This window comes from Mandrillus leucophaeus, unplaced genomic scaffold (genome assembly GCF_000951045.1).
Source record: "Mandrillus leucophaeus isolate KB7577 unplaced genomic scaffold, Mleu.le_1.0 Scaffold377, whole genome shotgun sequence".
In the NCBI taxonomy this organism is placed as follows: domain Eukaryota; kingdom Metazoa; phylum Chordata; class Mammalia; order Primates; family Cercopithecidae; genus Mandrillus; species Mandrillus leucophaeus.
Window position 1 is genome coordinate 1,863,368 of NW_012103998.1, and position 13,937 is coordinate 1,877,304.

At 38.5% G+C, this 13,937-nt stretch overlaps 1 protein-coding gene across 2 annotated transcripts in view; it reads left to right on the forward strand.

The window, feature by feature from the left end:
* Window positions 1-13,696, forward strand: part of NDUFA12 (NADH dehydrogenase (ubiquinone) 1 alpha subcomplex, 12) — a 51,055-nt gene extending 37,359 nt beyond the window's left edge. Inside the window, exon 4 of one of the 2 annotated variants that reach the window (XM_011990337.1) lies at window positions 13,414-13,696. In XM_011990337.1, coding sequence (XP_011845727.1) covers window positions 13,414-13,594 — 181 coding nt within the window. In that variant the 3' untranslated portion in view covers window positions 13,595-13,696. The remainder of the gene's footprint in view (window positions 1-13,413) is intronic. The other variant, XM_011990339.1, reaches the window with a different exon arrangement.
* Window positions 13,697-13,937: the final 241 nt, after the last annotated feature.

Below are 13,937 nucleotides of genomic sequence, written 5' to 3' on the forward strand. Positions count from 1 at the left end.
ACATTCTGGCAAAGGAGAGTGATCCACATAGCCCTAGTAGACATGCACTGTCAATATTGGACATTGTTCCATGAATCCTTTTTTTTTTTTTTTTTTGGAGACAGGGTCTTGCTCTGTCACCCAGGCTGGAGTGCAGTGGCATGATCTCAGCTCACTGCACCCTCCGCCTCCCAGGTTCAAGCAATTCTTGTGTCTCTGCCATCTGGGTAGTGCCCACCACCACACCTGGCTAATTTTTTTTTTTTTTTTTTTAATAGGAGTGGGATTTCTCCATGTTAGCCAGGCTGGTCTCAAACTCCTGGCCTCATGTGATCCACCTGCCTCAGCCTTCCAAAGTACTGGGATTACAGGTGTAAGCCACTGCGCCCGGCCCCTTTTAAAACTTTTCTGTGTAGTTGTGTTCATAACCATATTCCATCTTTCTTGCTTTTTTCCATCAATATTATAAGCAATTTTTCATGTTATTAAAACAGTTCTTATAGTCACCATTAAAATATTTTTTCTGATTATAAGAATATACAATTGCTATAGAAAATTTGGAAATCCAGAGAAATATTAATATGAGGTAGAAACAAAAATAAGCTCTGATTCTTTGGCAATACTGTTAACATTTTATTCACTGATTCAACAACTATTTGAGGGTCTGCTTTTGGGTAGAGAAAGAATGTTTTGGGAGTGTTTGTTTTAGAGGTGGGGTTTTGCTATGTTGCCAAGGATGGAGTGCAGGAGCTATTCACAGGTGCAATCATAGCACACTACAGCCTTGAACTCCTAGGCTCAAGCATCCCCCTGCCTCAGCCTCCCGTGTAGCTGGGACTCCAGAGGAATGTTTTTTCAAGACCACAGTGTGTGAAAATCTGATTGTAGTTTATTGGTCACAACTTCTTTAGAAGAAAGCTTATTATTATAAAGAACAATATACATACACATTTCTCACATAATGTATGCAACATTTTCGGACTTGCTTCTCCCTCCCCTCACTTAATATGTCACAGACATTTTTCCTGTGTCGCTAAATACTGTGTCAATTCGAGTTTTTTAGTTTCTGTGGGGCTTTTGTATTTAGAAAGGATTGTTGGGCAATTTGGATTTAAAATTAATATACTATTTATTATAGTTGCAAATGTAAAAACCTAATTGTTTTTCATTCTTGAGGTTCAATTTATAAATAGGATAAAAAGATTAGTAAATTGAATTATTTTTTGCCTAAAAATAAAGAACAGTCATTTTCTCTTGTTCTTTGATGAATGTTTGATAAACTCTAATGGAAAGGATTACATTGTCCTAAACAGTAATACCCATTTGCAAATTTAGTTAATACATCTCTTTAAGCATTTTAGGTCACATTTATAAATTGAACATATTTGATATTTGATACTTTTCAATTCTTCAAATCCCCAGTGTATAGGCAGATTAAGCTATCAAGCAAAATGTTCCTAAGCACTTAAATGACTCTTGTTTACTCAAGCCCAAAAGTTCAGTGTCATCCCCCAGTCTCATTTCTCTAATGTCCAGTCTATTAGCAAATTCATACTGCTTTTGTTTCTGAGTATGTCCCACGTCTCATCACTGCCTCTATGACTGTTACCCTAGTCCAAGGCAAAATTTTCTCTTGCCTGGACATCTACAGTCACCTCCTAACTGGTTTGATAACATTCTTGCAGTGCACTAGTGTTCCCAACATGCTAAGTGATGAGAGTGCCTATTTTTTTTTTTTTTTTTTTGAGACAGAGTCTCGCTCTGTCACCCAGGCTGGAGTGCAGTGGCCGGATCTCAGCTCACTGCAAGCTCTGCCTCCTGGGTTCACGCCATTCTCCTGCCTCAGCCTCCCAAGTAGCTAGGACTACAGGCGCCCGCCACCACGCCCGGCTAATTTTTTTTGTATTTTAGTAGAGACGGGGTTTTACCGTGTTAGCCAGGATGGTCTCGATCTCCTGACCTCGTGATCCGCTCGTCTCGGCCTCCCAAAGTGCTGGGATTACAGGCTTGAGCCACCGCGCCCGGCCGAGAGTGCCTATTTTTAAATGTAAATCAGATCACATCAAGTCTCTGCTCAGAATAATCCAGTGACTTCCCATCACAGTGAGAGTAAAAACCCCAACTCCTTCCATGGTCTGCAAGGCCTTGTGTGATCGCAGTCTGCATGCACTGTCCTGGTCACTGCTCTGTTGACTCTGACTTGGCCACATTGGCCTCTTGGTTTTCCTTGAACAGTGAGCATACTCCCAACTCAGTCTCTGCACTAGCTTTTTCCCCAGATTTGGCATGGCTCACACACCTTCACTTTATTCAAGTGCCAATCCAGTGGCTTTTCAGGTGATCTAGTCTATGAGAGCCCTGTTCCCTCTCATACTCCATACTCTTCTCCTGCTCTAGTTTTTTCCTTAGTGGCACTTACCTACCTCTGCTTAACATTTTTTTATATATTATTTAATTTATTGTATGTTTACCCAAATACCATGTTAGAACAGTGCCTGCCACATAGTATTTCTTCAAAAAATATTTGTTGAATGAATGAATGTACATATACTATTTTACTTGAAACAAACATTATTTTTTGGGTATGATAATCAGTTTTCTTCACTTTAGCTGATTCAAAAATGGCATCTTCTGCTACTCCTTTATAGCTTTTTGATGAATTTGAAACTAGATTTACCTCTGAATTACATTGCAGTTTCAACCTGTCCTTTTTAGTACTTTGACCCGCTGAATCATTTGTTATAGTTTTATGGGATTTTGGGGGCGGAGGAGTGGTTTTTTTTTTTTTTTTGAGACAAGGTCTTGCTCTGTCACCCAGGCCAAGTGTAGTGCCATGATCATAACTCACTGCAACCTCAAAATCCTGGGCTCAAGCCATCATTCTGCCTCCACCTCCTGAGTAGCTGGGAGTATAGGTGCATGCCACCACACCCAGCTAATGTTTTTGTTTTTGAGAGAGAAGGTGTCAAACTCCTGGCCTCAAGTGGTCCCCCAACCTTGGCCTTCCAAAGCACTGGGATTATATGTGACAGCCACTGTGCCTAGCCTGTTATAGTCTTTTAAAATATTATTTCTCTAAATAAATTGCTAGCTGTCAATGGCTGATAATATTTTCTTCAAAGTAAGTCCTTCCTAATGTTTATTTTCTGCTCCAGAAAATCAGAATATTAGGAGACTGTGTTCTAAGAAACTACAAACTGCATAATTAGGTAGTTTCTCTTATGTTACAGAATGTTACTTTTCTTTATAACCATTCTCTGTTAAAATGTGTTCATTATAAGCAGAAGACAAGATTGTTTCGATTTTTAAAACTCAGCTTTTATTTAACACATTTCACTGAGTATTCATTGCTTCATTTAATATTGATTCTAACATTTTACAAAGATGCCTTGTTGGAAAATTCCATATGTGGGATGTGGAAATAAAGTATGTATTACTCTTGGTGAATGAAGAAGAGCTCAGTATGTTCATTATAGAAAATTCAAAAAATAACAAAAGAAATAAGAATAGCCTGTTATCCCACCACTTGTAGAAACCACTGCTATTAACATTTTGATACATATTCAACCTTCAGTATCTGTGGGTTCTGCATCCATAGATTAAACCAACATCGGGTGGAAATTATATCAGAGAAAAGTTCACAAAGTTCCAAAAAGCCAGATTTGCTGAGTGCCAAGTATTATGTTGAATCCACATGAATGAAGTGATATGCAGACGTCGTATTAGGCTTTATAAGTAACCTGGAGATGATTTAAAGTATACAGGAGGTTGTGCCTAAATTATATGCAAATGCTACATTTGTCCTGGAATCAATCCCCCATAGATACTAGGGACAACTGTTATTCTTACCTCCTCGTTTTCTATGCATATATATTCTTTTGTTTTTGTTATTCATGTAATTGAGCTTTTTGAAGAAGTAGCCTGGGTTTGCAAGTTATTTTAACTTTTGGCACCCTAGTTTTCTCACTTATTAAATTTGGATAATAATATTTACCACTAGAGTTGTTATAAGGATCAAATAGGTTAATATTTGTAAAGTGTATAGATTAGTGCCCATGACTTACAAATGCTATATATAAGTATTAAATAAATTAGGCAAATAACCTGCTTTTAAAACTTATATATGGTGAACATTTTCTCAAGTCATAAAATATTCTCTCTTTTTTTTTCTTCGAAATGGAATCCCGCCTTCCCCACCCCCCTCCCCATCCAGGCACCATCATGGCTTTCTGCAGCCTTGAACTCCTGAGCTCATGTGATCTCTGCCTCAGCCTCCCAAGTAGCTAGGACTACAGGTGCCTGTCACTATGCCTGGCTAATTTTTGCATTTTTTGTAGACATGGGGTCTCATTATGTTGACCAGGCTGGTCTCGAACTCATGGCCTCAAGCTATCCTCCCGCCTTGGCCTCCAGAAGTGCTAGGATTACAGGTGTGAGGCACCATACCTAGCCAAAATATTCTCTATAGCATAATTTTTAATAATACCTTAATCTTCCCATCATATGGATATGCCATGAGCTGTTCCCTTTATTTTTGGTTTTGTTCTTTCCATTCTTTCATTGTTATAAATAAAGCTCTGATAAATATTCTTGTACTTGAGTATTTATCCATATCCTCATTTCCTTAAATGGAAATGGATCCACCAGGAGTATACATGTTTTATAAGTTTTTGATACCTGCTGCCAAATTGCCCTCTAGAAGGGCTATACCAATTTATATTCTCAGGATAAATGTATTCAATAGTATATGAGTATTGATTTCTCTTTAAGTTCACTGATTCTGGGTTTTTTAAATCTTTGCCAATTTAGCAAGTTAAAAATTTTACCTTGTTTTAATGGGCATTGCCTTGATTAAACTTCATTGTTTGCTCCTATAATTTTTTTCTTTGTTGACATCTCTTAATATTTTTTATCAGTTTTCTATTGGATATTTGACTTTCTCTAATTTGTAATGATCAATGAACCTTTTTTTCTGCATATTACAAATATTTTCTCCTGTTTCTTTTAACCTTTAATCCTGTTTATAGTGTTTTAGGACATAGACATTTCAATTTTTTAAAAGCTTAATTTTGGGGGTACATAGTAGTTGTATATATTTATGGGGTGAGATGTTTTGATATAGGCATGTAATGTGTGATCATCACATCATGGAAAATGGGGTACCCATCCCTTCAAGCATTTGTCCTTTGTGTTACATACAATCGAATTATACTCTTTTACTTGTTAAAAAATGTACAATTAAATTATTATAGACTATAGTCATCATGTGCTATCAAGTACTAGGTCTTATTCATTCTTTCTGACTATTTTTTTTATGCCCATTAACTATCCCCACCTCCTCCTCATCCCTAACCCAACCCCACTACTCTTCCCAGCCTCTGGTGATCATTCTTCTACTCTCTATCTCCATGAGTTCAACTGTTTTGATTTTTAGGTGTCACAGATAAACGAGAACATGCAATGTTTGTCTTTCAGTACCTGGCTTACTTCATTTAACATAATGGTCTCCGGTTCCATCCATGTTGTTACTAATGACAGGATATTGTTCTTTTTTATGGCTGAATAGTACCCCATTGTATTAAGTATCACATTTTCTCTACAGATCCATCTGTTGATGGACACTTAGGTTGCTTCCAAATTTTGGCTATTGTGAACAATGGGGCAACAAACATGGGAGTGCAAAAGTCTCTTCACTATACTGATTTCCTTTCTTTTAGGTTATACCCAGCAGCAGGATTGCTGGATCATATGGTAGCTCAATTTTTAGTTTTTTGAGGAACTTCCAAACTGTTCTCCATAATGGTTGTACTAATTTACATTCCCACCAACAGTGCATGAGGGTTCTCTTTTCGCCACATCTTTGCCAGCATTTATTATTGCCTGTCTTTTGTATAAAAGCCATTTTAACTGGGATGAGATAGTATCTCATTGTAGGTTTTTTTTTACTGCTCCTTGTGGACCAGAGCTACCCCATAGGCAGTGTGCCCAGAGTAGCCTCATTTTAAGTTTGATTTGCATTTATCTGATGATCAGTGATGTTGAACACTTTTTCATATGTCTGTTTGCCATTTGTTTGTCTTCTTTTGAGAAATGTCTTTTCAAATCTTTTTCCCATTTTTAAATCAGATTATTAGATTTTTTCCTGTAGAGTTGTTTGAGCTCCTTATATAATCTGGTTATTAATCCCTTGTTAGATGGGTAATTTGCAAATATTTTCTCTCATTCTGTGGGTTGTCTCTTCACTTTGATGATTGTTTCCTTTGCTGTGCACAAGCTTTTTACTTGATGTGATTTCATTTGCCCATTTTTTTCTCTGGTTGTCTGTGCTTGCAGGTTATTACTCAAGAAATTTTTATCCAGACCAATTTCCTGGAGAGTTTCCCCAATGTTTTCTTGTAGTAGTTTCATAGTTTAAGGTCTTAGATTTAAGTCTTTAATCCATTTTGATTTGATTTTTGTAAAATACAGCAAAAGATAGGAATCTAGTTTCGTTTTTCTGTATATGGATATCCAGTTTTCCCAGAAGAGACTACCTTTTCCCCAGTGTATGTTCTTGGCACCTTTGGTGAAAATGCTGTTTTGATTAACATAGCTCTGTTATTTTTTTTAAGACTCTTTTTTTTTTTTTTTTTTTTTTGAGACGGAGTCTTGCTTATTGTCCAGGCTGGAGTGCAGTGGCACCATCTCAGCTCACTGCAATGTCCACCTCCTGGGTTCAAGCGATTCTCCTGCCTCAGCCTCCTGAGTAGCTGGGATTAGAGGCATGTGCCACCACACTCACTGATTTTTGTATTTTTTAGTAGAGATGGGGTTTCACCATGTTGGCCAGGCTGGTCTCAAACCCCTGACCTCAAGTGATCCACCCACCTCAGCCTCCTAAAGTGCTGGGATTAAGGCATGAGCTACCACACCCGGCCGCTCTGTAGTATAATTTGAAGTCAGTGTAATTTGACTTCTCCGGTTTTGTTCTTTTTGCTTAGGACAGCTTTGGCTATTCTGGGTCTTTTGTGGTTCCATATATGTTTTAGGACTGGGTTTTGTGGGGTTTTTTTCTATTTTTGTGAAGGAAGTGATTGGTATTTTGATAGGGATTGCATTGAGTCTGTAGATTGCTTTGGGTAGTATGGACATTTTACTAATATGGATTCTTCCAATCCATTAACTTGGAATATATTTCCATTTTTTGGTGTCCTCTTCAATGTCTTTCATCAATGTTTTATACTTTTTTCAATTTTTACATAGTAAGATCTATCAGCTTTTTTCTTTTTATGGCTTTTTACCTTTGACATTAATTTTACAAGTGAATCTTCATATTCTATGAATATCAATATATTCTATGATTATAAATACTCTTTTTGTATCTGAGATTATTATTTTTATGTATGTATGTATTTATTTATTTAGAAACAGAGTCTTGCTCTGTTGTTCAGGCTGGAGTGCAGTGGCAGGACATGGCTCACTGTAGCCTCTATTTCCTGGGTTCAAGCAATTCTCCCACCTCAGCTTCCTGAGTAGCTGGGACTACAGGTGCCACTATGCCTGGCTAAATTTTCAAAAATTATTTTGTTGAGATGGGGATCTCACTATGCTGCCCAGGCTGGTCTTGACCTCAAGTGATCCTCCTGCTTTGGCCTCCCGTGGGATAACAGGTGTGAGTCACTGTGCCTGGTCCTGAGCATTATTAATCTATCTGGAATCATTGATGACTTGGGAAATCTAACTTTTTTTTTCTTTTGTTTTGTTTGTTTATCTTTTTTTACACGCCTCTCAACTTATACCTTATGGTGTTTTTTTGTTTCCCAACAAAATCATCCTAGCATAATTTGTTGAGAAATTTTTACTTTCCTCAATGATTTGAAATGCCAGTTTCACCTTATATACATTTTAGTCTGTTTGCAGGTTTTTCTACTTTCTTATGGTACTTTTGTGTCAGTTGCCATAGCATTCTAATGTTTGAGACATTCGTTTAATGTCTGATAATGCCAGTGCCAGCCTTTCTGATTATTCTGAGTTTTCAAAATTTTCTTGGATAAACTTTAACTGAAGCTTACAATCATATTGTGAAACTCTAAGAAGAACCCCATTGGGATTTTCATTCAGATTGCACTTAATTAAATAATAGTTAGTGTGCTAACAAGGTTTGAATTGCCGTCTTATAATGAACCATGTTTGTTTTTTAAATTTGTTAAATGTATCAATCCCATCCTGGGGTTAGATGGATCCAGGGGTTTTGTGGATACCATAATCCCAACCCCGTTTCATCTATTGATTGAAAGTTAAATTTCTAATCAAAAGATTCTTGATTCAACCATTAGAAGGCTGTGTTCAAGCCTCAGCTCTGTAATATACATCATGTGGGACCTTGGGAAAGTCATTTTAATCCTGTTTCCTAGACTTTAGAATAGTTTGATGAGTATTAAATAAGTGAAAGAGCAGTATGTGTGAGAATATCTCATCAACTAAAGTGAGATGGAGTAATAGTTTTAGTATGATGAATATTTTTACTTCATAAAACATTCTGGAGTTTTTCCTTAGTCTTTCGTATTTATTTTTTGAAAAATTGAAAAATCTTTGGCATTTCTAGGCCAGGTGCGGTGGCTCACACCTGTAATCCCAGCACTTTGGAAGACTGAGGCAGGCAGATCCCTCAAGCCCAGGAGTTTGAGACCATCCTGGACAACATGGTGAAACCTCGTCTCTACTAAAAATACAAAAATTAGCCAGGTGTGGTGGCGTGCGCCTGTAATCGGGAGGCTGAATTGCTTCAACCCAGGAGGCAGAGGTTGCACTGAGCCAAGATTGTACCATTGTACTCCAGCCTGGGTGACAGAGCGAGACACTGTCTCACAAATAAATAAATAAATAAATATAAAAAATCTTTGGCATTTCTAGTCTCAGTGATACTAAGTGAAAATATCTGAAACATGAACAATACGGTCAGAAGCCAGCCTGTAATCCCAGCACCTTGGAAAGTTTAGAGAAGAGGATTGCTTGAGACCAGGAGTTTGAGACCAGCCTGCCTGGCAACATAAAGATCCCATTTCTACAAAAAAATATTTTGAGACGGAGTGTTGCTCTGTCACCCAGGCTGGAGCAGTGGCGCGATCTCGGCTCACTGCAGGCTCCACTTGCTGGGTTCATGCCATTCTCCTGCCTCAGCCTCTCGAGTAGCTGGGACTACAGGTGCCCACCACCATGCCCGGTTAATTTTTTGTATTTTTAGTAGAGACAGGGTTCCACTGTGTTAGCCAGGATGGTCTCGATCTGCTGACCTCGTGATCCACCTGCCTCAGCCTCCCAAAGTGCTGGGATTACAGGCGTGAGCCACCGTACCCGGCCTACAAAAAAATTTTAAAATTAGCCAAGTGTGGTGGTGTGTACCTGTAGTCCTAGCTGCTTGGGAGGCTGAGGCAGGAGGATCACTTGAGCCCAGGAGTTTGAGGCTGCAGTGAGCTGTGATGACACCACTGCAGTCTTTGATTCCTTAACTTGATCATGTATGTTATCCAGGAAGAAATAGTCAAAGCAGTATTGTGTATTTCAAAGTAGCTAGAAGAGAGGACATGAATTGCTTCCAACACAGAAATAACAAATACAGTGATTGAGATACCTCAGAGACCTAACTTGATCAGCACACATTCTGTGCACATAACAAAATGTCAAATGTACCCCCACAAATACATAAAATGTTACGTATCAATTAAGGAAAAAACCTGTCTGCATTGTTGTTGGCTGTTATTTGGTGATGTTTTATTTCTGCCAATTTTTTAAAAGAGAACCTTAAACTTGCTTATCTTTGTTATTAATACAAAACACTCTTTAGGAGTGTTTTCATTTGCAATGGCTTTTTTAAAATGTATTTTATATTGTCTGTATGTTTTTATTTGTTAAATTTCCTTTTAGGCTATTTTAGTTTTTCTTCACAAATAAATCCCTCTGTTTTCCACTTTGAGTAGCTCGCATCCTCAAACTGAGGGACTGTGTAAGTGAAGCAGCATGTTTTTAAAGAAGGAGAAAATCTCCCTCTCCTGTTCTTAGACACACTTTTTCTTCTTATACAACTCAAAATAGGATTAACCATTTACGGGATTTGTTTCTGTTGGAGTTATGTTGCAAGTTTAAGCTTCATTCCCGAAAGTTAAAATCATTTTCTTTCGGTAGGGGAGATTACAGTAATTATGATTTAATATCTTTGTTTTCCATTTATTTTGATATAACTTCAGTATATTTGAGTACTGAGTTTTCCCCCAATGTAATATGTTTTCACTGTAAATTGTCTTCTCCTTTGTATTTGTAATCTTTTTCCTTTCTCCTAGTCTCCTTATTTGCAGTCTCACTGACTTTATCAAGTATATATAATTTTATATTTTGTCCTTTAATAACTGGGATATAAAATTAAAGTGAGTCTAATGCCAACTATAACACAGTTTTCTAAACAATGCCGTTAGTATGTTGGCTTATTTGCTTATTTATTTATTTTGAGATAGAGTCTCACTCTGCGGCACAGGCTGGAGTGCAGTGGCAAGATCTCAGCTCACTGCAACCTCCGCCTCCCCAGCTCAAGCAATTCTCATGCCTCAGTCTCCCAAGTAGCTGGGATTACAGGTGCGTGCCACCACCCGTTGGCTGATTTTTGTATTTTTAGTAGAGATGGGGTTTCGCCCATGTTGGCCAGACTGGTCTCGAACTTCTGGCCTCCAGTGATCCCCCCGCCTCAGCCTCCCAAAGTGCTGGGATTACAGGCGTGAGCCACTGCACCTGGCCAAATTTTAAAAAATAACTTAAAAGTCAGTATCTCTGGCCAGGCGCAGTGGCTCACGCCTTAATCTTAGCACTCTGGGAGGCCGAGGCGGGCAAATCACTGGAGGCCAGGAGTTCAAGACCAGCCTGAACAACATGGTGAAACTTCATCTCTACTAAAAATAAAAAAAATTAGCCCAGCGTGGTGGGCTCAGGAGGCTGAGGCAGGAGAATCACTTGAGCCCAGGAGGTTGCAGTGAGCCAAGATATCACCACTGCACTCCAGCCTGCGCCACAGAGCAAGACTGTCTAAAAAAAAAAGAAAAAGAAAAAGGACCCAGCTAAGAGTCTGTTTTGCAAGTAAAACTCTCTGGTGTGGCAGTCTGAAAGATATGATTTATTTACCCCTTATTTAATAATAAAATAACAAAGGTTATATTTGCCTAGCAGACTATAAACATTTCCCTTTTTCTTATAATTCTTTATAAACTGCTATAATGGGTATAGTTTATTATTTATTAATTCCCTGATTCTTGCATGTAGCCTTGCCGGGATAAATATTTTCAGATTTTGTGTATTGTGATAAAAATTATTTTTTACTTTTTCGGAGCATTTTCCATTTCTCCATGAGCTCTTCAGTTCCTCACTTAAGTAACAGAATAGGCATAAGCTTGGGACTATGGTTCCTTAAATATCATTTTAACCTTCAGGAGTCTTGATAGCAATTTTTTGAATAAAATTTTTCTTTAGTTAAGCTGACTCAACAAGATAAAAGTTAAATATTTCTGCTATGCCATAAGCTCACATAAAGCCCCTTGATAAGTGACAGCCTTGACTTTAACAGCTAATCCCTCTGAGTGGTTACTGGAGCCTGGCTCACCACCATCGTCTCACAAGGGCTTCAGCGCTCGTGTGCTCATATGCATGGTTACAGTTTATTGGCCCAGGTCACTTTCACTAATCCCCAGCTTCCTTTAAAGGATGTAAGACAGACACTGACCTAGCTTGTACAGCTTTCTGCATTCTTCATTGTATAAGCTGATCATGAAACAATTATCTTTCGATATAAATATAGCAACTGTAATCATATTTTATCTGTATTCAGACTGGTTTTTAGCCAATTACCTATCTATATCTATCAATTACTGCTAGCAAATATTCTTAGGTTTACATAGCAACAAAAATGTTTCTCATTAGCTTTAGTTTTAGTTATTCCACTGAAACATCCTCCTCTTGTCCTTTTCTCTGCAGCTAGATAATCACCTTTTTCCCCCACCCCTGGACTGCAGTTCTGTGACTGGCCTCTCATTTTTTCCCCGCCCCCGCCAATAGGGTCGTCTCTGTCTTGTGAGCTCCAGGTCTTAGAGGCTGGGACGAATTCTCTCTTCCCTTCTTTCCCATGTAAACCCCTCAGCTTAGCTTCCTGCTTGATCGAACTCTGTCCCACAAACTTTGATTCCTCCTTTCCCTGTCATTAGCAGCAGTATCGCTGGTCTCTTCCCTTTCAACTCCAGGTATCCGGCTTTTAGGTCTGATTTCTGGAACATATCCTCTTAAATTAAATTGTTAAGCACTTACGACTGAAATATTTGTGAATTGGGGGTCGTTGTAACTTTTTTTTTAAGACAGGGTCTCACTATGTTGCCCAGGCTGGTCCTGAACTTCTGGCCTCAAGTGATCCTCCCACCTCATCCTAGCCAAAGTGCTGGGATTATAGACATGAGCCACTGTGCCTGGCCCTGATTTAATCTTTTAATATAACAAGTTGCATATTCTCTAGTGTTTACACTGACATGCTTGAATTTACAATGCATCAGAGACTCTTCTCAGCAGGAGCCTCATGGATTTTAAACTAGACCTTCATGAGCCAGAGTAACCTGAGCGTACCGAAAATCCAGAATTGACCTCTAGCACCTAATAGTAATACTGTATTTTTATCAATTCTAAAATATATTTGCACATCTAAACTTAGGATACATGTTATAATCAGTAGTGTGCCATAATATATTTGGTAGCATCTTTCTTTCTTAGAGGTAGATAAAATAATGGCATGTCTGAAAATGGATAGTGTCAGATTTGATAAGATACAGTAATGGGCCGGGCATGGTGGCTCATACCTATAATCCCAGCACTTTGGGAGGCTGAAGCAGGAAGATCCCTTGAGCTCAGAAGTTTGAGATCAGCCTGGGCAGCATAGTGAGATACTATCTCTACAAAAATGTTCTAAAAGTTAGCCAGGCATGGTGGCATGCTCTTATAGTGTCAGCTACGTAGGAGGCTGAGGTAGGAGGATCACACGAGCCCAGGAGTTTGAGGCTGCAATGAGCTATAATAGTGCTACTGCATTCCAGCATGGGTGACAGAGTGAGACCCTGTCTCCAAAAAAAAGAAAGAAAGAAAATGAAGGAAAAAAATACAGTAATGAGAAGAGTAGCTGACATTTGTTGAGTATCTGCCACACACAAGAATTTTTCTATGTGCTTTATGTATATTATCTCCTTTTATCTTTATACCATCCCTGAGGAGTAGGGATGTTCAGATGGAAAAAAACTAAGGCATAGAAGAATTCAGCTAGTAAGTGTTGGAGCTAAGGCTTGAACCCAAGCAACAACAACAAAAAATACCTTTTTAACCTTCCTTCCACTGTGCTGTACTGCCTCTTCATAACTGTTTGGGTTTTTTCCCCTCTTCAAGGCATCGGTGGCTTCACAGTATGACTGATGATCCTCCAACAACAAAACCACTTACTGCTCGTAAATTCATTTGGACAAACCATAAATTCAACGTGAGTGGCACCCCAGAACAATATGTACCTTATTCCACCACTAGAAAGAAGATTCAGGAGTGGATCCCACCTTCAACACCTTACAAGTAAAGACAATGAAGAACAGTTGAAACATGCAAAATACGGAGCTTTTCATGTAATTACTCTTTTACCATTTACCATTCACTAGATTAAAATTGTGTGACTAAACAATGTCTTTCGTGCCTTTTTGCCCTTCACTTTGTTGTTTTCCAGGTACAAAATAGATGCTTCCAAACATGGTGATTGAAGTAGACTTGTATTGGGGTAGCTGCCTGGTTTACAGTTCCCTTTTCTGGAAACAGCCTCTGTGGTCCTGTTTGTGCTTTGGGACCCTACCTTACTACCATAGCTCGTTATATGGGAAGACCTAAGCCAAGCCACATTTTCTCATGGGAACTTGGAACTTGAATGG